General features: G+C 39.9%; 1 protein-coding gene across 1 annotated transcript in view; it reads left to right on the top strand.

Annotated features, from left to right (window-relative positions):
• The first annotated feature begins 4,434 nt into the window (after positions 1-4,434).
• PROX1 (prospero homeobox 1) overlaps positions 4,435-26,905 on the top strand; it is a 59,072-nt gene continuing 36,601 nt past the window's right edge. Inside the window, exons 1-5 of the mRNA XM_069066066.1 lie at positions 4,435-5,020; positions 5,155-5,260; positions 13,345-15,135; positions 22,511-22,616; positions 24,443-24,580. Coding sequence (XP_068922167.1) covers positions 13,412-15,135; positions 22,511-22,616; positions 24,443-24,580 — 1,968 coding nt within the window. The 5' untranslated portion in view covers positions 4,435-5,020; positions 5,155-5,260; positions 13,345-13,411. The remainder of the gene's footprint in view (positions 5,021-5,154; positions 5,261-13,344; positions 15,136-22,510; positions 22,617-24,442; positions 24,581-26,905) is intronic.

Below are 26,905 nucleotides of genomic sequence, written 5' to 3'. Positions count from 1 at the left end.
GGGGGGCGTGTAAATTATTAGTCCAAAGGTGATCCCTCGAACTATGGGCTGGGGAAGGGAGAATTAGGAGGGGTGGCCCGAGGATTTAAACCTCGGAATTTGAAGATTGTTTTGTCCTCTTTGACTGGATTTGGTTTGGACTCATCTAAGGCCTCCTCGAGGTGAGGGATGGGGGCGGGGCGGGGGTGTGCAGAGTGGGCGGAGAGAACACTTGATTTTTTCGGGAGACCTTCTTTCCCACAAACAAACGCCACCACTCTCCCCCAGTCCCCGGAAACCCTTCTAAGGTTTGTACTTCAAGTTCTATGGAGTGTTCGCTTCTGTTTACTTTGAAAGCTGTTGGTTAAACAAACATTACTCTGGAGGCTCCTAAGCTGTGGGGTTCCCAAGAGAGAATCTCCGCAGCTGCTACTTGCTACTGATCTCGTGGCATTTCACTTTTTTCCCCCCTTTCTGATTTTTTTTTTTTTTCGGAACCAATTGAGGTTATAGATTTGGCTTTTCCCTGGGGCATCAGTGAATTGGAACTCCCTGGGAGAGAGACAGTCTGTGTCTCAGTAAGGGGCCAGGCACTAGCCCTAAGGGTTGGCTTTTCTTCCTTCCTTGCTATTTCCGTGTGTGTGTGTGTGTGTGTGTGTGTGTGTGTGTGTGTGTGTGTGTGTGTGTGTGTGTGTGTGTGTGTGTGTGTGAGAGAGAGAGAGAGAGAGAGAGAGAGAGAGAGAGTACTAGCCCGAAAGCCTGTGTGCGCTGGTGTGTCTATCAAGATCACTAAGGGTTATCCTCTGAAATTCACACCCATGCCTCTTTCTTGTTCTAGTGCGAGATCAGATCGCAGTCCACAGAAAGAATAAAACCGGGCTGGGGTTTTATGAAGTTTGGTCGTAATTGATGGTGTTTTAAATGATGCAGTCGCTTCCTCACCCCCACTCAGTTCAAGGAAACAAGCGAGAGGGGAAAAACCTCTCCACAAAGGAAATGCCAAGGTGAAGCTCATTTATTTAATCTTTCAGGCCAAAGTGACACTTGTTTTATAAATGGCAAATAAATTCATCAATAGCAAAGACTTCTTAAATTTGTAATAGAAGAAACTTCGGAACTTTTATAAACTTTAAAATTCCTGGGGTGGGAAGGAGGGTGTCATGTTAAACCAAAAGCTGCTTATATTCAGAGATAATTCCTATCTGGTCTTGTCTCTAGGCTTGCCGGACCCCTTCCTATGAAGAAAACAGATGGGAGAATCATAGCAGATAGAGGAGTCAAGGGCCTTGTGCCTTGCTTCTTTTAGAAACAAGAACAGTAAGAATGTAAGAAACAGCGACCCAATTTGAGGAGACAAAGATTGTAAATGGCATGTGTATTATGTACAGTAAGGGACCGGGCAGCAGGAGTCCACAAAGCAAAATCCTCATGACAGAGGTTGCAGGCTCAGAGCTTTCTTTCTGTGTCTCACTCTTGCCGGTGGTTGCGGTCTTATTTCAGTAAGCCTGCTTCTGAACAGCTAAGGCAGGCTACAGAACTGAGGAAGACACAGCGCAAACTCCCTGCAGCAGGTAGAGAAGTGCAAAAGGGGTGACTGGGGCAGCTGGAAGGAACAGCAAGAGGACAAAATCACAGCTCTGACCCCTAAGCCAACATTGTCCTTAAACCCCTCCACTGTGGTGTCCTTCACTGAGTCTGGTAGAGGAGTAGAGGCGGCCTCAGAAACTTTTTCCTCAGATAATTCCTCACGGTGAGTGTATGAATGAGTGGTGTGTGTGTGTGTGTGCGTGTGTGTGTGAAGCATGCATCTATCTGAGTCTTCAGAACAATAGAAATGAACTTTTAGGCTAAAGTTCAACTAATTTGTTTCCGAGGAAAAAGTCCACATCTTAATCCTTTGGGGGAGCCTGTCTCCCCTACTCCTCCCCCTCTCCCTTTCTTTCCCTGTTGTTTCAAATGCCAGACTGGGCAGATGGCTTTAAGGTGTGGAGGGCACGTCTCCCTGACTCCTACCAGTTTCCTTGGGAGCTGGCACCGGCTTCCATTTAGAATCTGTGATTCTTAACGCCAGAAAAAGGATGAGGAGGAGGAGGGAGGAGGAAGAGGATGAAGAGGAAGAGGAGGAGAAAGAGGGGAAGGAGGAGGAGAAGAAGAGGAGGAGGAGGAAGGAGGAGAAGGAGAAGGAGAAAGGAAAAGGAGGAGGAAGAAGAGGAGGAAGAGAAAGAAGGAGAAGGAGGAGGAGGAGGAGGAAGCATACTATATACACTGGAAACCAAATTTTCCCCCAACACACCAGATTATCTGGAAAGTACTGGATAAGTGCATCATTGGGTGCATCATTATCTCATGGGAATTCTGACACAAATCCTTCTACACCCAAATCTAAACTCTCCCACCCCAATTAAATTGTTTGATAGAATAACGGAACACTGGAGTGTGTGTGTGTGTGTGTGTGTGTGTGTGTCCATGGAAAGGGCTGGGGTTTTATGTAGGCTGATTTTCCCCGGGATCTCTTTTTTTCATCTTAGCCAAAGAGATTTAACCTGACCGGTTTGATTTTTCTTCTCCTTTCCAATGTTTTAATTCTGTGCCAGAAAGTTTCCTGCGGTGCTTGACTTGGACGAGCTATCATCGTTATTTTTTTAAGAGAAGTTTAATATCCTCCTTCTCACAGTTTGACGGTTCTGTGGCTGAAATTAAAAGCGTCCAAGAAAAGGGGCGTGTGCTCGTGTGTGCGTGTGTGTGTGTGTGTGTGTGTGTGTGTATGTGTGTTCAGGAGGGGCCGGCGTGGTGGTTGGTGGTGCTCTGGCTGTTTACTATTAACGCACTTCATAAATCTGCCATAATAGTTGAGGTGCAAAGAATGATCACAACCTTTGATCTGATTAAATTCCGAGTGCTGTAGAGGAGGAAACAAGCGAATCTTCTCCAACCGACCAAAAAAATAATAATAATCGAAGGAACGTAGTTCAATCGGTACTTAATAGGCAAGGTGTGAATTGTTTTTGGCTTCTCAGTCCACGCAAGTCCTCACCTCTGTAGGATCTAAAGTCATAAACTCAGTGGCTTTATTAAAAACCATTTATTCTGTCCTTCTTGAAAGGTAGAATGTATAATAAGCCCAAAGATGCCCTTTTTCTTTCATATTTTTATCTTGCAAATCCTAAGGATCCCTTTCAAGCGCATATTCTGTCTTTATGTGTGTATCTCTATTTCTGTCTCTTTGTCTCTGACTTTCTCTGTGTCTGTCTCTGTGTCTCTCAATACTACCAAATCGAAAAGTATTCTTTAGGCATTGTATTGGTGTCCCAGGTTTAAGAGGGTAAGACCACTTTCCTAAAGAGCTTCCTAGTTTGCTACCCCGGCTCACCAAAAGTATGTCCAAGTTGGTCGGAAGTGCAGTGATCTATCTTCCTTCCATCATCCTAGGACGAATTACCTAGTCATAAGAGTGCTGGCGCTAGGAAAAATCTAAAAGATCATTTAGGTCGGATCCCTTTATTTTACACGGGAGCAAACTGAGTTTTTTGCTTGTGGCAAGCAAGGAAATGGTTCGTAAGACATGTCTTTTAAGAAGCCTGCGGAGCCTGAAAGTTAAAATGATGCTCTAAAAGGTAGTCAAATGCATCTACTTCTCCCAAGAAATGTAGGGCAATTGCCTGGAACTCGGACAATTATCCTCTCCCCCCCCCCACCCCCCCACTATATCCAGTGCTTTTTGGGAAGTGTTGAAACATCGAACGATTTTCTCCCAAACTTACCTGCATGTCAGCCCACCTGGGGGAGGGGGGCGGGGGGAGAGAAGAAAAAAGAGAAGCGAAGCGAAGCAAAAGTGACATATTTTGATGTATTTCGCATGATTCTAAGTAAATGAGATACTTTGAGTGGATTCCCCCTCCCTTCTCCCTCCCCATCCTTCCACCCTAGTTGCCTGCAACACCCTACTCTTCCGATCTACTTCTCGGTGCCTCCTTTCCTCAAGTCTGAGGAGCGCTTGGCCTCTCTGGGGGCTCGATCAGTTCTAGGAAGAAGACGGAAAAAAAAAAGACTGTAGTCCAAGAAGAGCAAGCCTAAGAGGGAGCTGCCCGCACTCATCAGCTCGCTTTGCATCAGCTCACAAATGGCTCTCTCCCCCGAAGCCCCCGATGTGCTGGTGATCAAGGCTCCATCCTTGCAACAGGGGAAGGGACGGGGGACTCTGTGTGTGAGTCTAGGGGGAGGAGGGGGAGGGGAGGGGGAGTGCTCCGAGGGATGGAGGAGGGGTGGAAGGCGGCGAGGGCTGGAGGGGGGTGTCCCTCTCTCCTCCTCTTTTTCACATCTCCCCCACCCCTTTTATTTTTTTTCCTCCCAAGTTCTCTTGCCTCGCTATCCCCCCTTGAATCCGAAGGCGCCTCCCGATTGGGTGCTGAGTCTGGGTACGTCAGTCAGACTGTGACGTGCAGTCTTCCTGTTTCCTTCAGCTGTGTCTTAAAGTAAATCTTGTGGAGCGAAGCTCAGCTGTGTGAGCGCTCTGAAATTATACACCATTGCAGCCAGGCAAAGCAGAGCGGCGCAAAAGAGCTCTCCCTGGGTCTGTCTCCCTCCCTCTCCTCTCGCTCTCTTGCTCCTAGCTCCTCTCTCCTCTCCCTTTCCTCTCCTTTCCTCTCCTCTTCTTTCCTCTCTTCTCCTCTCCTCTCCTCTCCTCTCCTCTCCTTTCCCTCTCCTCTTTTTTCCTCTCCTTTCTTCTCCTCCTTTCCTCTCCTCTCCTCTTCTTTCCTCTCCCCTCTTCTCCCTCTTCGCCTCTCCTCTCACGCTCCTTTCTCTTCTTTCTCTCTCTTTCACTCTCTCCTACTCTCTCCCTCTCTATCGCACACACATTCACGAACCTCCCTTGTCAAATTACAATATTCAGCAGCAGCAAGACATCAGCGTGTGTGTGCGCGCGCGTGTGTATTTTCCACTCTCTTTCCACCGGCAAAAAAAAAAAAGCCCAAAAAAACAAAAAAGAGAAAAAGAGAGAGAGAGAAAGAGAGAGGCTCAGTTCCATCGCTTTTTGCACTGAGTAAGTATCTTCTTACCCCCTCCTACGTCCCCCTCCTTAAAAAAAAAAAAGCACTTAATAATGGCTTTTTTCTTGAATGAGAAAGGAAAAAAAAGGATTTATATTACTCATACCCATGTAAATTTTTCTTCCAGGGGAAAATGCAATTATTTAAATGAATCATAATAAAATAAACCCTAATGATTTCTAACCAGGAGCCTCAGTGGGACTCATCACTCTAGTCTTCCCAGTTCCTAAAGAGTAAGTGATTTGGTTGTGGTGTGTGTGTGTGTGTGTGTGTGTTTGTGTGTGTATGTGTTTACAATTTTTTCTCTTGGTGGTGGTGGTGGTTGGAGAGGGTGGGAGGTTGATATTGCTGTTTCTTTTCTCTAGATCTTGTCACCTTTTGTTTACTGCTTTTGAGGCTTGAGGGGAAGCTTCTTTTTTTTTTTCCTTCCCTCCTTCTCTTCTTAGGAGAGAGAAATTCAAGGTGGGGATTGTTACTCCGCACAGCTCCTCTTCTCCAAAGCGCTTCCCCTCTCTCCCCCCTCCCCATAAACTCCTAGTCTGGTCCTTGTGTCCTTTCTCTTTGTCTTGTTTATTATAGCTGCCATTCTTCTTCTCTCTTCCAATTTGCTTGTCATTTGCATACCTTTCCCTTCTCCTTTTTTAACCCTAGCAGAGGGGGGGAAAGGAAGAGGGGAGGGAAAGACGGGAGACTTACTTTCTTTTCAAAGACGTTGTCACGAGCAAAAAAAAAAAAATTGAAGCCAGTTTTCCAGAAATTTAAATGGATTCAGTGACAATAGCGAAGTGCGTTTGGATCAGCTGGATGGAGTTGCTGAGTCAAGTTTAGGGGGTAAGGCTTCTTAATTTGAGGGGTGTAGCATGTTTCAGTAGGCAGGTTTGAGGACCGGTGATGGAGAAAAAGTGTTTTAGGGGCCAGAGTTGGGGAAGCAGTGAATGTTCTTGGGTGGCTAATTCCAGAGCCAAAGGACACCCCTCCCCCTCCCCCCCCCCCCAGTTACTCCTGTCAGTTTGTGGTGTTTAGGAAGAACCAGCGTCCAATGGAAATGGTACCTAGAGTTTTGCCCTCTCTCAGCCTAGTTGGAAGGGTTTGGAAGGGAGGAGTGCACCGAGATGAGATGGATAGCTAGAGGAAATAAAAGAGAAAGAGCAAACTGCTATCTTTCTGGACTGAGTATGGGAAAAGAGAACTTAAAACGTGTGTGGAATTGGGGGAGAGGGAGAAGGTAGCCCTTAAAGTGCTTTTTTAGCTTTTCCCTGTACCTTCTATGTCTTTGGATGAGCCAGCAGATCACTTACTGCTCCAAAAGAAAGTGAAGTTTGGGGGAAATGGTGATTCTTTTTATAGCTATTCCAAGCTCCTCTGGCCAATCTTTCCCACCCCAATATCTTTCTTCACCCAGCTTCTCCCAAAACTGAAGCTGAAGAGTATGCCTTTAGGAGAAAGGCACAGGGCGCAGACTGAAATCTGGACTAAGGAGAGGGGAGGGCCGGGTGTTCGGGAAGAGTTTAAAATAACTCAAGGAGACAGGTTGGGGTGTAAAACTGGCATTCTTGGCAACCCTGCACCCTTAGCCCCAGGGAAAGCTGAGGACTCACCTGCTTGTTTGTATTTTTCCAAGAACATTTATTTGTGTATGTTTGTGTGTGTGTGTGTGTGTGTGTGTGCACGAGCTCCTTGTCTCCCTTTTAGCATAGAAAATAAAAAACCATTGGCAAGTATCTTTCTCTCAGAGTGAAGGAGAGAGATGCCCTGTCTTTTATGCCCCCTTTCCTTTTCTCCAGCCACCTCCTCTCTTTTAAATTATATCTCCTTTTATATTTCCTTTATCAAACTATGAGGTCTGCTTACAAAGTGCGCATGGGCAAGGCTAGACAGGTGTGTTGTGTCAAGAAAGACAGGTGCAAGTTCCCCTGTGTTTGTCTCTCTGTGCAGTCCCAAACCACAGTGCTTGAGGGTTGTCGAGGTTTTAGAATTTATGAGTGTCCTAGTTGATAGGATTGTTCAGGCCGAGAATAATTAAGCTGCCGGTGGGTTTTGAAACTGCCATGTGATATTTTTTAAGAGGTCTTTGGCAGCCCCTTTCCTGGGTTCTTCTTAGACTCTTGTCTTCCAGGCAGTCAGACACCTTTCCACGCCCCCTTTCCCCCCACATATACTTTGGGCAGCAGGTGGAAGGACAGACATTGCCTTTGCCTTTACTTCCCTGTGTTGTGTTTCACTTATGTTTATCCTCCCAGGTTTGCATTTGACTTATCAAGAGAAAAGGCAAGAGGGAAAGCAGAAGCAGTACTTTTTTTTATTACATTTTTTTAAAATGGGGGTGCTAGTGCACACACACACAAACACACATACCCACACACAGGTGATAATACCAAAATCAAATCCCTCTGGCACTAAGTTTAGCAGTGTAGTATACCTTTTACCTGTCCAGAAAGAATAGAATTGTACACATACTTATAATCTACCAGAAAGATACATAATTAAAAGAAAGGGAGGGTGGACTATTTATGAAATGCTACCTTCCAGAAAGAAGGATGTGACTGTCATTGCGTCAGGCATGAATCAGAATGGGTGTCCTAGACACTGCTTTACCTGTGGAAGAAAACCTGAAGGATAAGCTCTGTGAATTTGCATTCTTCTTCTATGAAAGATGTAGCCTGTTAATAGTAAAGAGTATCTCAAGAAAACTTCTTGGCATTATGAAACTGGGTGGATGTTGTTTATAGAGAAGTAAAAGAAAAATATGTAGAAAGGGCATTTGTGCATTCAACATGTATGTACATGTATATACAAAATAGACATGTCCTATGTGTAAATGGCCAAATTAAATTCCAATGAAAGATATTAAAGAGTTGTGGAAGAGAAGACAGTGGAAATTGATCCCTTCTAACTAACAGCATGAAGTCTTAGAAACTAGCTCGTTTCTCACCTTTGTTGTAGGCTTCTTTAAAAAAAATGAATTGCATGGTAGTTAAGTTAGGTGGGTGGATTTTTTTAAATGTGTTTTGTTATTGTTTCCATGAGGATGGAATTGCATGAGGCATTTATCTTTTAGGCTTACTTATATCTAAGTTTTCACAACCTCTTCTTAGTTGCTTTTGAAGTTTTCACATGTCAAATTTTTATTTATGACCAGGTTCATTTGTCTGATTTTTAACAAAGTTTGTCTGTGGTGGAAGTTTATTTTTGTAAGTTTGTGAGTCTACCTTGCATTGCTCTGTTAAGCTTCATCACAATATTCTAAAGTAATATGGCACAGCATATCTCACATAATCTTTCTTCATACTTTTGTTCTTTCCCATCATCTTTCTTCTCTAAGCAATACTTGAAATCTTAAAGTATTTTCTGCCCTATTCTATATATACTTTGACTTGCTCTTTAGTTATTCAAGAGGCAAATGAGCCCCTTTCTCACTAATTTCTTAGTAAAATTCTAGGATTGTGGCATCTATGTAACTGATAGTATTGATAATTTTAAGATTCAGGTTTCACAAAGTACATTGTAAAAAGGTTACTTACTTTTAATAATGTAAAAGTTGGTTATGATTGATATTTGACCTCAGGATTCTGATTTAGCATCTCTCTAAATTGGAAAGACAATCTAGGCTAGGGAGTTCATAAACCTTATTGCCCAGTGATTTATTAAACTTCATAGGAAGTATAGGTTGCAGATAACTTCATGATTATTTTGATACACTACAAGGAGAAGAAATTTGCAAGTTTTTTCCTTTTGTGTTTATTTTTATCTTACTTGCTAATTGGGAGAATTATCATTTTAGAAGAACATGTGAAAATGCTTACTTGTAAAACTTTGGTACCCAGTATATCTATTAGACTTATTCTTCAAAGGATGGATGACATTGCTTTTAGCGTAAACCTAAACTCAGTCATTTTGCAGGTGAAAAATTTAAAGAATTTTTGATGATGTGGAAGAATCTTAATAATGAAGTAGTCATTACTTCAGAACTCTGTTACTATGATAGGCACTATTGGCAATACAATCATAACTAATTGAAGCAGTAATTGGGGGGTAATGGGTTCCTGAAAGTAAATGTCAGAGCATTTTTTTTTGTCACTAATAGGAAGGAGAAGCTACCACAAAGAAAAAGTTGCTAATTAGCAGAATTGAATTTGTCACTTTTCAGTACTATTGGGGAGAGCTAAGTGATTTGGGAGCACTTAAACCACCTGATTCTTTTCCCTTCAAATTTATGCATTGCTAGATCAATTAAAATGTTCCCCATTAATGACATTCTATTTCGATTTCATAACTACATTGCCCTAAGTCAGTTAGAATCTCATCCAAAGGCTATATCTACTCAGATGAAGTCAAGTGGAGAGTTGAACAATTTATTCAAGTAATTTGATCAGTAGAGACAGCTAATATAAATAATTCAGGCAAAAAAAACCTTTTCCCTTCTTTCCCCAATAACAAATTATTTTGCTTCAACTACCTAGAGAATCCCTAAGCTCGATCAGCCTTGCTTTGGAAATATAGCTGTAGAAAAAGTAGTCTTTTCTTTTGTAAAAGCAGAGAACATTCCATTAATAAATTAATATAGTAATGTTCCCCTGGAATTTCTTACTAAATAGTCTTCATTGTTAGCCCTTGACCCATGGTTTTCCTAAAGATTCTTTATGCCAAAGTGAATACCAGACACTTAAGACTTTACTAAAGAATCTTTTGAAGCTGCTCATTCCTTATTTGACCTTATCTGAGCTTTTTCTGGACAAACCTACTGTGTTTGTATCCCTGTTCTATGATAGTTTTCAAATCATGTGTTATATGAAGTTTTTACATGCCAATAAGGACAGCCAAATAACTGCATTACAAAAAACAAAATCACATATGCATTTTTAATAATAACTAAAGAAATTTTCAGGGAAACAATGTAGATATCTAGTCACTAATTTATGTTAACTCCAATTTGCATGCTATTTTTTATATCTTTGTGATAATAATATCTGACCATTATGCATAAATGTATATTGATTCTGCTTCATGTTAAGTAAAAATATTGAAATGCAACTAAAAGGAACATCATTAATCAGCACTATTAACACTTTCTGTTTAGTATAGATATTGTGAAAAGTTTTTAGATGCTGTCAACTGAGAGGGTAACATCATAGCTCAATTTCTTTAAAAATGACCCTCTAAAGAATTTTGAAATATGAAATCATAGAAGCCTTATCTATGTGTGTGCATGTAACATATATATATACATACATACACATATACATATAAATAGCTTCAGATAAATTATTGTATAGATCATTTAGAAGGATATTCTGATATGGTAGCTATCTTTACATACATTTATGAATTACAAAACAGTGCTAAAGAAATAGAAGGTTCATGGCTAGAATCACCTGACCTTATCTTCATGAGTTTATCATTCAAACACTGTTACTCTGGGGTCAGTAAATCAAGTGAAGCATTCTTTCTGAATTAGTTTGCACATTATTTTCTCTATATACTTGGTTAGAAATGAATTCCAAAATGGAATTTTACACCGACATAGAACCCAATATGCCCAAGTTTTCTCAACATATATATCAGTTTTTCAAAGATCCATGGTAGAAATTAGTCAATATTTGGTCAGAAAATGTTGACAAGTTGAAATAGTATTTCCAAAAATCCTTTTAGTTTGATTGATTTAGGAGAGTCCTCAGATTATTATATTTTTAGTAGACTAAAGAAGCGGGTTTAATTGACACTCATCCTTTGGTGAGGATGAAAGAGAAAGACAGACAGACCAAGCAATATTACTTCCCAAAACCTTTGGAAGAATCCAGCTCCTTTCTTGGCACATATGAGATTCTGGGATACAGCTGTTGATACCTGGGTTAGATGAGAGGAAGTGCAGTTGACATGAAAAGAAAATGGCAGCTGGAAAGGAAGGATGCCTGAAGATGACCTTATGCTCTTTCTCATAGCAGTATGCAATTTCCTGAGCCACTGTCTCGGAGATGATGTCCCTATGACAAGGACTAGCCAAAAAAAAATTCCAGATTAGGTGTTAAGGTAAACAGAAAGAAAGGACAAAACACAGAAAGTATGCTAAAGGTTTTGATTGAAAATCAGTTCATTTTTCTACTTTTACAGATGTAGATGAACTCCGAGTATTTGAACAAAGAAAAAGGTAAATGTTAAAAACTGATGCTCAGGGGTCTTGATCTTTGAAAAGTTAATATGAAAAGAAAGTTCTGCCTTTTAACTCTTCTTCTCCCCCCACTTCCTGAACCCCCAAAAGTCTTCAAATTACTCAGATCTTCCTGTGATCATTTATATAGTTTTGATAACACATCAATCCATCTATCATGAGTTGATATCCATTTAGCTGTGGTTTTATTTTTTTTAATTGTCTGTCTCTCACTTTCTGTGTGTTTTAAGATCTTTTCAGTTATTGAAAAATCTCTTGACAATTATACTCTGATTTCTGAGGCCTAAGTGAAATGCACCTACAGTATATCTCCATGGGGCTTGTAATTGTGCTTCTGGTTTTCTATAGCTAACTGGTTTCAGTAATAATTTTCATATATCTACAACATTCAGAATTGCATTTTGAGCAAAGTATTAAGTTTCCAATATTAATTCAGAGGATCCATTTAGTCCTGTTGAATGCAAAGAGTTTGAAATGTAAGCAAGTATAGTATTTCTTTCATAACAATCTAAAAGAGAATTTCTGAAAATGCTTTTAGCCCATCCAAACACCGTGGGCAAAGACGGCAGGAGGAACTTTGACGCTTTGCACATTGTTACTATCTAAGCATTGAACATTTTCTTGATTTTTACAGGTTATTTCATGCTGAAATTATGCCTATTTGCATGGATAGTCATTCTTTAAAACTAGCCACAGATGCAATCCTAGGGAGCACGTAGATGTTTTTACAGGTGAACCGAAAGAGATGGGAGCTGTTCCAAAAAGCCTGCATGCTGCCTTTGGCAATATACCCTGTTATTGTGAAGATGTGCTCTGTTAAGCAAATGTGAAGTTTAATATTAGATAAATGCAGCATGAAAAATATTTTCATTTTCTTAGTATAGTGTTAATTGTAACCAAAGGGATATGATATTCAATAGTTTTATATGAAATTTGAGTTTGGCACCATTAGTTAATAAGTCACAAATTGTATTGAACCTTTTATAAAATGCAAAGAAGTAGATTTTTTTATACTGTGTTCCTAGGAAACAATGAGAGTTCATATTAAGAGAAGGTATTTTCCTTTTCACACATTTGATTGATGCTGTGATTTTTCTTTCATCTTTCCAGATTTTCTTTTAGCCTCTTTTTTTTTTAAGTTTGGCGTAGAAAATAGGAATCTGTTTAACAAAAAAAAAAAAAGCAAGTAAAAAAAGCTTGCTTTGGGCATACAAGGTATTTTTGAAGCAGATTCTGAAAGATTAGTGCTGAAAATATGTTTTTCTTACTTATGCTAAAAATTTGTTGTTGTACATTTCAATTTCTAAAATACATATCTAAAAATGTTCTAAAGAATATCCCCCTTTCCAGTTGAACTAACTTTGAAAGAAATTAATTCATAAAAAGATACAGTTTACAATTTTAACACAACTAATATTAGGTCATGGTATCACAGATTATATTTTTGGCTGATTATTATTGGTCCAAATACCTATGCTAAACAAGTAGATTTATAAAAACTATTCATTCCATGTTTATTTCACTGTCAAATTGATTATTTAAGTTGTAGGATTCTCCTTTCCAAAAGGAGTAGTCAAACAGAATAATTTTAATCTATTAAAAAATCCTACCCAGTTAAGTGGAAGGGGATGTGCCAACTTCCTACACTGATTTGACAAGACTTTTTTCTATAGCATTAAAAACACAACAAATTTTAGGCAGAAATTGAATTTTAACCCAAATTTTTTAGAAATTTTTAATTTCACGTTGCATATTAAGGAAGGGCCATTTTCATCTTCTTTTGTAATGTCACTCAATGCCCCAAATTTAATAAAAAAAAATTTTTTTGGTCAGAGGCTGTGTTCTTATAATCTACTCTTTCTTCTGAAGATAAACAGTATCATTTTAGGCATTTGTGCAAGAGAATCATATTACTGGTGCTTAAGCAGTTTTTGCCTTTTTTTTTTTTAAATCTTAATCCATCTTAAACCAGTGGAGCAGAAATATTTAAAAATGTTTCATTTCAAGCAGAGTGCATAATAAATTGCAATAATTGTAATGTGCCATAAATCCCAGAGCCTATGCATTTTGCATTTTATTCAGGATTGAGGTCAGGAAATTTGGAGAAATTTAAAGAAAATGATTCATCAGTCCTTTTGTTCTGTTGGCCAGGGTCCCGGGATTCTTGAGCTGTGCCCAGCTGACGAGCTTTTGAAGATGGCACAATAACAGTCCAGTGATGCCTGACCATGACAGCACAGCCCTCTTAAGCAGGCAAACCAAGAGAAGAAGAGTTGACATTGGAGTGAAAAGGACGGTAGGGACGGCATCTGCATTTTTTGCTAAGGCAAGAGCAACGTTTTTTAGTGCCATGAATCCCCAAGGTTCAGAGCAGGATGTTGAGTATTCAGTGGTGCAGCATGCAGATGGGGAAAAGTCAAATGTACTCCGCAAGCTGCTGAAGAGGGCGAACTCGTATGAAGATGCCATGATGCCTTTTCCAGGAGCAACCATAATTTCCCAGCTGTTGAAAAATAACATGAACAAAAATGGTGGCACAGAGCCCAGTTTCCAAGCCAGCGGTCTCTCTAGTACAGGCTCAGAAGTACATCAGGAGGATATATGCAGCAACTCTTCAAGAGACAGCCCCCCAGAGTGTCTTTCCCCTTTTGGCAGGCCTACTATGAGCCAGTTTGATATGGATCGGTTATGTGATGAGCACCTGAGAGCTAAGCGGGCCCGGGTTGAGAATATCATTCGGGGTATGAGCCATTCCCCCAGTGTGGCATTAAGGGGCAATGAAAATGAGAGAGAGATGGCTCCGCAGTCTGTAAGTCCCCGAGAAAGTTACCGAGAAAACAAACGCAAGCAAAAGCTGCCCCAACAGCAGCAGCAGAGTTTCCAGCAGCTGGTTTCAGCTCGAAAAGAACAGAAGCGAGAGGAGCGCCGACAGCTGAAACAGCAGCTGGAGGACATGCAGAAACAGCTGCGCCAGCTGCAGGAAAAGTTCTACCAAATCTATGACAGCACTGATTCTGAAAATGATGAAGATGGTAACCTGTCTGAAGACAGCATGCATTCGGAAATCCTGGACGTGAGGGCCCAGGACTCAGTGGGAAGGTCAGATAATGAGATGTGTGAGTTAGACCCAGGGCAGTTTATTGACCGGGCCAGGGCCCTAATTAGGGAGCAAGAAATAGCTGAAAATAAACCGAAAAGAGAAGGTAATAAAGAAAGAGACCAAGGGCCAAACTCTTTACATTCAGAAGGCAAACATTTGGCCGAGACCTTAAAACAGGAACTGAATACTGCCATGTCACAAGTTGTGGACACTGTGGTGAAAGTCTTTTCATCCAAACCCTCCCGCCAGCTTCCTCAGGTCTTCCCACCTCTTCAGATCCCTCAGGCAAGATTTGCAGTCAATGGGGAAAACCATAACTTCCACACCGCCAACCAGCGCCTACAGTGCTTTGGTGATGTCATCATTCCAAACCCCCTAGACACCTTTGGCACCATGCAAATGCCCAGCTCCACAGACCAAACAGAAGCACTGCCCCTAGTTGTTCGCAAAAACTCATCTGACCAGTCTGCCTCTGGCCCACCCGCTGGTGGCCACCATCAGTCTCTGCACCAGTCTCCACTCTCCACCACCACAGGCTTCACCACATCTTCTTTCCGCCACCCTTTCCCTCTCCCGTTGATGGCCTACCCATTTCAGAATCCATTAGGTGCTCCCTCTGCCTCCTTTCCTGGGAAAGACAGAGCCTCCCCAGAATCCTTAGACTTAACTAGGGAGACAGCAAGTCTGAGGACCAAGATGTCATCCCATCATATGAACCACCACCCTTGTTCACCAGCACATCCGCCCAGCACAGCTGAAGGCCTCTCCTTGTCTCTCATAAAGTCTGAATGTGGTGATCTCCAAGATATGTCTGATATCTCACCTTTTTCCGGAGGTGCAATATCCTTTTATTTTCCCATCAGAAAGTGTTTTCTGAAAAGGTTTAAGTTTAAGGGGACAGAGAACCATGTAGATTGATCGAATCTTACATTCTAATATGCTTTTTGTAGTTTCTGTTTGAAAGGGAAAGCAAGTCAACATCCTTGGCATTTTTTTTCCTCAATAGATGTTACCTTTCTGATAACATACCAGCCTAGAGCTACCACCAAACCTTTGCCACTTGGGAAGATGAGAGTTAAATTGTACCTTGTGTTTAGCATGTATCTTTACAGCAGTAGTTTTTTGTTGTTCCTCTTCTGTTTCCAGAGGGAATTTAGAGATTTAATAAACTTCCCTTTTAAACATCAGTTTCAGTCATGACAGGAGATAGAAAAAGCTTTTCAATGAAGGAATTATGGAAGTTAATTCATGGGTTTCTGAAAATCCTTTAGCATTCCCTCTCCTAAATAATTTAAAACCATGAGAAACTCCTGGTCCATTTACCAGTAACCAATTTCTCACAAAGAAAATAATTGTTAGCGTCAGATTAGGTTGGAAGAAGAGGTTTTTACTTCTGTTTTTAAGTGGAGATAATATATATGCATATGCACACATATTCATATATATAAATCATATATGTGTGGATTTATACACAAATGTGTGGATTTGTGCATGTATATATGCATGTGTGGATGTGTATTATATATATATGTCTGTGTATACACACATAGGTAGATAGATATGATACAGATACTGTTTTATTCAGCTGCATAGGGTTGCCTCACTCACCCAAAGATCTGTTCTTTGGGCCCTTTGCAGCTGTCTGCTATGCATGATTAACCTCTGTTCAGTCATATACAGAAATCTTTTGTCCTAACATACACAAAGCAAATTATTTTGGAAAGCAAGAAAGTACAATTAAATATAAAACTCGGTATTAGACTTAAAGGAGTCTGTATTAGGCTTACAGGAGAATTGTCTTTTTATAATTCTTTCAAGCTCCAAATCAGACTTTCATCTCAAACATGCCTGAACTACTTTTTGTTGAATCTGATCTGAACTTCAACCATTTTTAATATTTGTTTCTTCCTTAGTAAACTGGGTCTTGTTTAGGGAAATTTCCTAAAATCGTGGATGTATAGGTGTTCAGTGCTATTAGGCAGGGGTGGAATCTATTATTTTTAATATTTCTGTACCCCCATTGGTAGTATTTGTGACAGATTGAGTTTTTCCTTTATATAATAAATTATCAGATGGGTATAACATTTAGTAATTAATTTGCCTAGTACTAAATTGAGGACTTTGGGCAGTAGTCATTATGACTAGAGATTGACATTTTGGTATCTAAACCTACTCTAGGGGCTGCCCCATAAGTGCAAAGTCTGAGCTCAGGTAGTTAATTTGTTTTCCTAGTTAATGAAGGCCATACTGCCAGGGAGACCCAGAGCTACCCTTCAATATTCATTGCAATAATAGAGATTTCCTTTCATTGACAGATTGTGTCAAATGTACAGGCATGTAACTTCTTTAGGTGGTTAAGAATGGAGTCACTTCTTAGTCAAGGTGGTGGTGGGAGTGTGGTGGGGGAGAGGCAGAGAGAGAGACACAGAGAGAGAGAGAGAGAGAGAGAGAGAGAGAGAGAGACAGAGAGAGAGACAGAGAGAGACAGAGAGAGAGACAGAGAGAGAGACAGAGAGAGAGACAGAGACAGAGAGAGAGACAGAGAGAGAGACAGAGAGAGAGACAGAGAGAGAGACAGAGAGAAGAGACAGAGGAGACAGACAGAGACAGAACACCTCTTTCATCATTGTTCTTCAAATGAAAGCTGAATGACCAGTGCTATTTGTGGGATACGTAGTCAAGGAAATTCTTAATCAGGTGTGGGTTAGACTGGATGTTTTCTGACATCCCTTACAGCTCTTAAAATCCTATTGTTCCAATTAAGTTGAGTTGCTTAAGTGACAATTGCTTTGGGGATCTAGACAGAGAATTTTAGCTTTAAGTTTCTGACAGTTCCCACCTTTCAGTGACCTGTCCAAAAGTAACTGACTAGCACTTGAACCTGGTTACAAAGTTGTTGGGAATGAGCTAAGAGACCTCAGAGATTTCCATGCTCCACTACCTCTGAGAAAGTGAACTCAACCAAATTTCTTGCAATGCTGGTTTAGCCTGGCATTGATTCTCTCAGCAGTCATTTGAAGTGGGTGTCAGTGATAGTGGGTCTCCAATCTTAAAAGTAGAAGCCGAGATTTGCCTGTGCTTAGGCAACAGATCAACAAAGGCAGTGGAGGCTTGTGTCTCCTTACCAGATTCTGAGCCTTCAAAATACTTAGTTGTGTTTTTAAGCAAGATTTTCTATGTACTCCTCCAGCTCTTCTTACCTGTTTAGCTTTGGTTTGTTTTTTGGTAGGTTCGTCTTCCTAGAAAATTTTCAAAATAGCCTTAGGCATTGGCTTAGTCTTTTGACATACAGTATTTAAATCCCCTTAATGGGAAATGAAATTTGAAGGCTTAAGGCAAGAGAAGCCCCCTTTTGTAGGAATTAAAGCAAATTTTAACTGCCCTCTTTTCAGACTAAAGACATCCTCTCTCATTCCTGCCAATAATGAGATTCTACTGAAATTCAAGGGAGGGAAAGACCCCTACTTTTATATAAAATGCTCGTCCCCTTTGTACCAGAAGTTATGTCAATCATTATGAATATTTCTGGTGCTTTCCACTACCTTTACAAATTTAATTTTCCAACCTTTTAATCTTTCTTCTATGCTCTACTGTTTCCTGTCTTTCTGCCTCACCCCATTTTAACCTTTTTTCCTTATTTGTGTGCTATTTCTGAGGAGAAAGATGGATACACATTCTTTTCTATTACCCAAACCATCCTGCAGCCAGTTGAGAGATGGAGTATTCGTGTGGGGGTCCTACATGCCACTCCTCTCTTTCCTTCTCTCTCTATCTTTGAGCCACACTCTGGGCAGAATTCCCCACTGGTCAATCTGAGCATCTAAGTTAAGATTTGATATTAGATAGAAAGACTTCTTAACAATCTATTTGCTAAAAATCCCATGATTATTGGGAGTGATGACTTACCTCAAGGTTCTGGTTAGTCCAGCCCATTTGTCTACATGCAGTAGTCTTAATTAAGACAAATAGAATTGAGTGGAAATGGGAGGCAGTATTTTTCCTTGTTTTATGACTTTTAGATCAAGTCACTGCATATAAGTAGAGAATTCATTTCTTAAGGAACAATTATTTCCTCGCTTCAAAGAGCAACATGTGTTCCATTTTGTAAACTAGCCAGATTAAGAACATGGAGCTATCCAAATAAAAACCAGGTTTAGACCCTGAAGGCCCATCAGCATACTGAACTTAAGCACGTCTACACATGTATGTTGTACGCAAAATGACATTACATTATCATTTCTTCCAATTGACTTAGAAAGGAAGCAGTTAATTGTATAAATGTGGTTAAATTGGACTATAAGATACACCTGTGCCAAAAGAGTTCATGTCTTGGCCCTATAGAATGTATTCTGTGTCTTTTCAAATGAATCTATTTAATCAAATATTAAGTTTTATTCAAATACAAAAAGAAACAGACAGCCAATTGTTTTTCTCCATGATGTTCCTTGTCACGAATCCTCTTTGCATCTCAAGAAAAATAGCCTTTTTTAGGCCTCAGTCATTTGCATGCAGCCAATTAAAGGACAACAGTGTCATTCTAGGCCTTTACTGCATTTGTACAGGTGAAGACATTATCCATGATGGACAATTTCTCCCTCCTTAACTTTCCTAGGGGCATTTAAATGAATAGACTTTAAAAAAGAAAAAGGTTCTAGATGTTTGAAATTGGAACAAGAATATAACTCAGAAGAAGCCTGGCCACAAATATCAAATCATGAAAGTTTTGGTCAGAAACCCAAAGCTTCATGTAGCAGTTAATATTTTTAAATAACCTAAGGTCTGTTCTTTAGAGTAAGTAGAGACTGCGTGTGTGGATTTTTTTTAATATCAAAAAAAGCCAAGGATTTTTTTGTTTGTTTGTTTGTTTTTTCACTCTCACGAGCCTTGTCAAGCAAAATTCAAGATTTCTACAAACTAAGAACTGTGCTGATTAAGAAAACTTCTGTACTGGGGCAACCACTTGATTACTTACTATATTTTGTGAAATAGTTTGTGTTCCATGGGTTCCATTTCTTTCCTTCCTACAGGTATCTTAGGGAGAAAACTTATTAGGAAGATAGCAAAACATAAAATCAGGAAAAGGGGAGAATTCTTCTGAAATGGCCATTTTTACTAAGATTTTTTTTTGTTAAATAGGCTCAATCCATTTGCTGAGAACTGCAAATGAATAATTCCTCGAGCCACAAACCAGAATTGGGTTGGTAAAAATGGCGACTTGTGCAGCTTCTTCCTCCAACCCTCCCCACCCCGCACTTCTGTGCCCATCATTCTTCCATGAGCCTTTTTACTGCCGTTGTTTAGGTAAGGTTATATTGTACTTGGTAAATAGACAACACTCAGATTCTCAGGTTGTTTGAACACTGCTTTAGGTTCAGCTGCACTACACTGTTTCTCTGATCTTTTATGTTCCCGAGCAGATGTCTTTCATTAATTTATGGATTTATCATCTTTTCTTCCCCCCCCCTTTTTTTTTACACCTGGCAGCTGTCTCAAGTTTCAGCAGTTATTGTCTATTTTGCATTACACATAGAATTGAATGTCATCTGTCTTCACAAAGCTATGGCTGAGAGAATTGAGGCAAAGCCACATGAGCTGCCGGGACAGATCTTGTTTGCGTTCCATCCCCCCCACCCCCCTTTACCTCCTTAATATTTATTTGTGCTCATTTTCTTTCCTGGCCTTGAATGGAGCTTAGCTCGTGTTCAGTACAGCTGTATGTTTACTGAATCTATTCCATCATGACTCATTGTGCGTGTGTAAGTATCCTGGAAACAGCCAGTGCTTTCTTGGAAGAACACTTGCTTTTCAGCACAAGCACTTAAAAGGGAAATTAACCAATTGGTCAGTTCAATTTTATTTTATTTAAAAAAAAAACATGGATTATCCCACTGTGGGTTTTTAAATGTTTCATTAGCTATTTTTAATAGTTTATTAGAAACACATCTTTCATGGCAGTTTAATCCCAATAACACGATGAGTGAGAGATAAAGATTTATTCCAGGCCAGATTTCAACTGAACAATTCCAAGTATTGCTAGCAGGAAACATTTTTAACCAAAAGTTGACTTTGAGAGGCTGAAACATGGCATGCTTTTTAATGAAAGATCTAGCTTCTGTATTAGGATCAGAACAAGATTTTTTTTTTTAATCTGATCATAGACAGGATCAAAATGCTTTTTCCCGTAGTAAGAGCTCTGGAAAATTTAAATGAAAATATTAACTGTCTTGATTCACACAGCAAAAATGTTGCCTCTTTTACACACATTCTAAATAAAATAGTTTGGGATTACTGCCCCCCCCCTCACACACACACACATACACAACTCTGTCTAGTGTGGAAGGTTGATTTTTGGATGGTTTTATGAAAGTAAAGATAAGGGTAGAGGGATCCAAGGTCTATCTCCATAAAAGTTTTGACTTGCCTAAAACTCTTATCACCAAGCAATAGGTGACAGCTTGCAACTGTTATTTCACTTACCCATTTTGACAGATGGCACTGAAGAGAGTGTAGTACTCTTTTAGGCCTCTCTATCGGTCTAATGGAGGTGGCCATTGAGGTTCTCTTAGCTCCTTCCTTGGCATAAGAAGTATGTCAGTCATAAATTATCTCCTTTGTAATCATTAAGTATCTCAAACAAAACACAAGTTCAGACAGAGCTGCTTTTTCAGGTTACTGACACAAAATCAAACATTTGTGGGTTCTTTTACTTTAAGGAGCTAAGAAATTCCCCTCAATATTTTTATTTTCTATATAAAATTAAGTTTCTCCATTTTAAAAAAAAACCATAGGAGAGTCAAAGCAATGCTAATTCACTAAAATTGCCTCAAAAGAAACTGTTAAATATCCACTTATAAATAGTGGAGAGCTTATCAATATTAATTTGATTAGCTCTCCTTGGTTAGTTGCTAGAATTAGGAACTTTTAAAAATTCCCTTCCAAGACTGGTAAAGCAAGTTTAGTGAAGGTCATTGGAACAGGCTTCAGAAAATGAAAAAAAAAATGGTTTGACCTTTTTTCACAAGGTGTGAAATTTTGGTTGAGTGTTAGAGTAGGGTTGTGTGTGAGCTTTTGTTTTTTGTTTTGTTTTTGTTTTTGTTTGTTTTTTTTTCTCCCAGACTTTCCCTTTAGAGACAGTCCTTAGAGAAGCTTCTAGGAAGGACCCTTAATTGACCTTGTGGGGGACCACATTGATTTTCTCCACGTGCATCTTCATTTCTGATAAATTATAAAGCCATTAATTTGCTGAGGAAATGGCAGGGCCAGCCTGCGGCACAGATGTGACCAAAGCCATCCTAACACAGAGCTCGATGAAGAGTGCCAAGAATCTGGGGGAGACTCAGGAAGCCTAGATTGTTATGGTTATCCTCACATTCTCTTGGGAACTGTTTTAGTTGCTGCTGTTTATGGATCTAAAAGGTAATGATGTTTCCAGATAAATAGGCCGCCTTATTTAGGGTAAATGGCCATTTATTGATCTGCTCACCCACATGTATTGATTTGTTAGCCCCAATACTTGGTCACTCTCAGAGGAGTTAACCACTACAGATAGGAAGTGGCAAGGGTTTTTGTTGTTCTTGCTGTCCAGTGTTGTTTGGTTTGTTTGCTTGTTCTCCTTTTAAACAAGAACTGGACTTCTAGATTTCTTCTATGTCAGTGCCTCCCTCCCCTTCGAATTTTGACTGTCATCGAAAAGTGAGCAGTTAAGACCAGGCAATAATATAATAGGAACAAGGTGACTCGAGATACTTAATTAGATTAGTATTAGAAGGCAAAATGTTCAAAATAAGGCATTTTGTGTTTTTGTTCACATTAATATCATAATTGACTGTGAACTCCATAGCATGGAGAGAAAAAAGAGAGAGAATTATAATTACTAAAAAGGAAGGAAAAAAAAAATCTTGGGATGAGAGTTTGTACAGCACATGTGGGTCCATTTGTCTCCGTAGCAACAAGTGTACATACATCCAGCACAAAAACCTGAAAATGGAAGAGATTTGTTTTTGCCAAGAAAAAGACAATATTCCACGTTTAAGTTCTTTATATTTAGCGATTTTATATAGGTAATGATCATCTTGGGCAAAGCAGCAAATGAGTGATGGATGAGATGCCCTGTGCCTGGCACTTGCCTCCCATTGCTAGGTCTCAGGTTTCTCTGGGTAATGGTAGTTGTTGTTACTGATTATTGAGATGTTTTCCTTGACTACTTGAATCCTACATGCAGGAAGGACTGTCACCTAATCACTTGAAAAAAGCAAAGCTCATGTTCTTTTATACCCGTTATCCCAGCTCCAACATGCTGAAGACCTACTTCTCAGATGTGAAGGTACGCACAATTTTTTAATTTTTATTCAGGTCCTTGTCCCATCACCCCCCAACCCCACCCCTTTGCTTTGTAGTCACCTATCTATGTATGTGGTGGTACTTTTTCACCCTTTGGAAGTTAACTGAGATGAATGTGGAATAAGTTCATTAATAAAGACACCTGTGTTGCAATGGAATAGCATGCCCTTGTCCTTCTGAGCAGAGGTGTGCCAGGCAAGGATGGACCTTGTGTTTCATGACAGTGGGTCTGCTGTCAAAAAGTGTAATAAGTTTGAGGGCCATTTGGGAGATTCAGCCTCTGGTTTTTTATATATTTAAGTATGTTCTCAGAGGAAATTTCAGCTGGTAATCTATGATGTGCTTTAGAGAATATTTCCCCCCCTCAGCAACTGTAAAGTGTTTCTAATTGTTTTCATTTCTGTTGGTTTTCCCCATATTTGTGCTTATGTAAGCAAACTCTAGCATCTCCTTTTTTTTCCCCTGTCAGAAAGGAACCGTACATTGAAATTCTCTGTGCAGTAGCTGCTTAAAAACAAAAGTGATGATTGTCTCTTATTTACAACTTAATTTGTTGTTGATGTCGAGTACACTGAGCATAAGGAGCATGAATAAAGTGACAGATCCAGGACACATTATTCAAATGAGGATATGAAAGCTGTCTGCATACAGCTGCAGCCTCCCTCATTCTACAGAATATTAGGGCCCTCCTGGTTCTCTCTCTGTGTGTATGGGGGGGGGGGGGCGGGTGCACGAGCATGTGTGTGTGTTAGTGTGTGTGTGTGTGTTAAGTAATTGTTTGCATCAACTTGATGTTGTGTTAATCATCTGTAACTTTTTAAAACATAGATTGGGTTTTGATGATGATAATGGCACACATGCTATCATTATCCAAGTAACTTGATAAACATTACATTAGCTTAGAATAGTTTGTTAGGGCTGTTCTTTTTCTTTCAGCCCACCCCCCTTCCACCCTCCACCCCCCACCCCCAGCGATGTGTACAGATCCTCATTTTCCCCATCAAGAACTCCACGAATTGCCAAAATGTACTGCTCTCTGCCTGGGCCCCTCCCCCTCTCCTCCACCAAGTTGTTTTGAAACTTGGTGCCCAACTTATTTTGCTGGCTCTGTTTTTGGGGCCAAACTCATTTCAGCTTCCTCCACTGCTGTTTATTTCTAAGAAGTTCTGTTTTTCCTTCTGTTTGCTTTTCAAATGTGTATCAACTTAAGCCTTTTATTTTCCCCTTTCCCTGGCGGTCCTCCTTGTGTGGAAGGCCACAACTTTCTCCTCATTCAGTGCTGCACACTGGGAAGGATGGGCATGGCAGAATAAGCGATTTCAGCACTCACTAACCTAAATGACTGGTCAAGAATCATTAAGCACACAAAAAAAGGCTGGGAGTCACACAGCGGGCCAAGAAAGGGGTTTGTGTTCCGAGTGCTTCCACCTGGAATAGAAAAATCTGAGGAAGCCTGTCAAACGGCTGTGAACCAGCAAGCCACTGGAGCCAAGTGCAGCATTGGCAGCGTCCTCCTCCTGGGAATCAGGAGAGGCTTTTGTGGCCTCTCCCCATCACTAAGGGCAGATTTTCACAGTCAACCTCATGGAGTTGGGGGTGGGGTGGGGAAGGAGAGTGGGAAAAGGTGGAGTGAGCGAGCATGCATGCGTGTGCGTGTGGGCGCAAGTGCGTGTGTGTGCACGTGCAAATGTCTCACGGATGGGTGACTGATCCTAGTCTTTTGCCCATGTTGCTCCCTTCGTCCTTCTGAGTGCAGTGATCTCCAGTGTTGTGATATAATAATGACAATACCTTATATTATTTATATAGCACCTTTCATCCAGAAGGATCCCAAAGCGCTTTACAAACTGCATACATAGGGATCACTCACGTACCACTGAAATGCAGCCACCTGGAGGGTGGAAAGCGGCAGCCATTTTGAGCCAGCAACACTACACAACAGTAGATGTAAATATTAGAAACATTCATGTTTTCTTGGGGGGTTGGGGTGGGGGAAATTGTTGTTCTGTAGCTTTATAAATACTATGTATATAACTGATAAGAAACTTTCCCTCAGTATACCTGTGTTAATTCAGCCTTGTAAATAGCCACTTGGGTTGGGTAAACCATCATTTAACCACTGGATGATTTTTTTTTTTAAATCCCACTCTAGTCAATTTCTGTACCTCTTCTGAGGAGGGAAAAGAGTTATATATTAGTATAGTTTACCCGTAATTACTCATTCTGATAGAAGGGGAGCAGTGGAGCAGATAACTCAGCACAATGATCATTCAGATGGTCATTTATATATTTTTTTGGAATATGTCTTATGAGTTTCAAAATTTTCCTGATTGTTAATGTTCAAATTATTTTCTATTCCCTAAACATAACATAAACGATAGGGAGAGGAAAGGTCTAGTAAGGTGATCGAGAAACTTTCTAAATAGGAGAAGAGAACCAATCTGGGATTTAAAAAATTCTGGGGACGATCCAAAAATTGGATTATCCTCACGTAGTTCATTGAGTTTTGACTGTGTAAACATGTGCATATTTGTGTGTTCATATATGTGTGTCTCTCTGTGCATATACATATATTACACATATTTTTTAGGTACACATATCAGTATTTCTATACATTTATATTTTACATGCACACATAGATCCACACACATGGGCTGGTATTTGCAAGTTTGAGATAACTAAGGGATTTATCAATAAATGAAAAACCCAATTTTTCATTTAGGTCAGCATTCTGGAAGCTACCTGGAGAGAACAGAGCTCTCTCCTGGAAATCAACAAAGGGCCCTCAACTATTTCAGCTAAGACACCCTTCTTTTTTCTGCATATACATACACATACACAATACATACATATACATATATACATACATATGTATATGTAGGTATGTATACACACAATGTCCAAACATAAAGCCACTTAAATCAACTTTTAGATATTGATTTGGCAAGTAAAACATAGGGAAAGGAACAATATAAGATAATTTTTTATAAAAGCATTTTCCTTCCACTAACATAAGTAAAACATATCCTAGTGGTATGTAGAAACAAAAAAACCAGAGTGTAAACTTTGAGAGTAAGATTGCACAAAATTTAGCTCACTTTGCTAGATGGACTAAACAAGGGAGAAAAATGAATGCTGCATTTTTTTCCATTGGAATGGAGGTGGTCATTAAAACACTAACAGATTGCTTTTATTTAGGGGCTGGGGAGATACAGGTGGGAAATTGATGTCCAAGTTTTTCACTCAACTGGAGGAAGGGAAGGCAGAGGAAAATTACAATTCTGTGAACTTGGCCCAAATTAAATAATCTTCCCTCTTATAGTGATTGTATGTATGGAGGTTGAAGAAAAATGCCAATTTAGGGCAATTTATCAAATTAAACTTTAACCCAAGTTACATTGCTTCTTGTAGAAAGTTAAACCTAATTAGTTTCTGGACAGTGACATTGAACTAGGCAAAAAGCTCTCTCATCACAGACTTAAAAATCTTACAAGAAGAGGAAATAGGCAAGTGCAAGATAGGTGCCTGGACCTATGGTTGGGTTTTACCATCTTCCTTCCCATCGTTTGGTGTTAATTTTAATATATAAACTAATAATTCTTTGACTCCTAAATACAACCGATTCAGTGTCATTTTAGCTTTGAAGAACAGACGCTCACAGGCTTTTCAACTCGGCAGTGTTAAATGATGTATCTCATTCCCTCCACCCCTTGAGTCAACTGCTGCCTAGCCAGATTAAGGTGTCAGATTGATTTGTTTTATACATCTTTTGACCATGCTCATTGAATATTTAGGAAGTTTCTTCAGCCCATATTGAGGCTGAGATGTCCCGTGGGAAGCATTAATCAAAGTCACAGAGACTCGTACACTGTGGAAACACAGACTCTTTATTGTAGCGATTAGTTTCTGCAGTAACACATTAACACACTACAGAGCTTTCCTTTATAGAACAATTGATCCTTTTCTTGTTCTCTACTACAGAAGGGGGGAAACATTAACTCTTTCAAGTTTAATACTTTTTCCCCCTGTTTGAGCATCTAGAAAAGAGGAGAGCCACTTTTTTGCTCTCAGTCTATATCCTTACCCAAGCTGATTTCAATTCACTCTAGGAGAGGGAAACACTGTTCAAGCTGTTATGTTGGTCATTTTGCTTGTCTCATGTTTGGGGATCTGTTCTTTTTGTTTTCTCCCTCTCTTACTCTCTCACTCTCTCTCTCTCTCTCTGTCTCTCTCTCTCTCTCTCTCTCTCTCTCTCTCTCTCTCTCTCTCTCT

The sequence above is a fragment of the Petaurus breviceps genome, unplaced genomic scaffold, assembly GCF_028583685.1.
Source record: "Petaurus breviceps papuanus isolate PSGF00001 unplaced genomic scaffold, PetGlider_PUasm1.0 90702, whole genome shotgun sequence".
NCBI lineage: Eukaryota > Metazoa > Chordata > Mammalia > Diprotodontia > Petauridae > Petaurus > Petaurus breviceps.
This window is presented reverse-complemented; position numbering and strand designations above follow the sequence as displayed.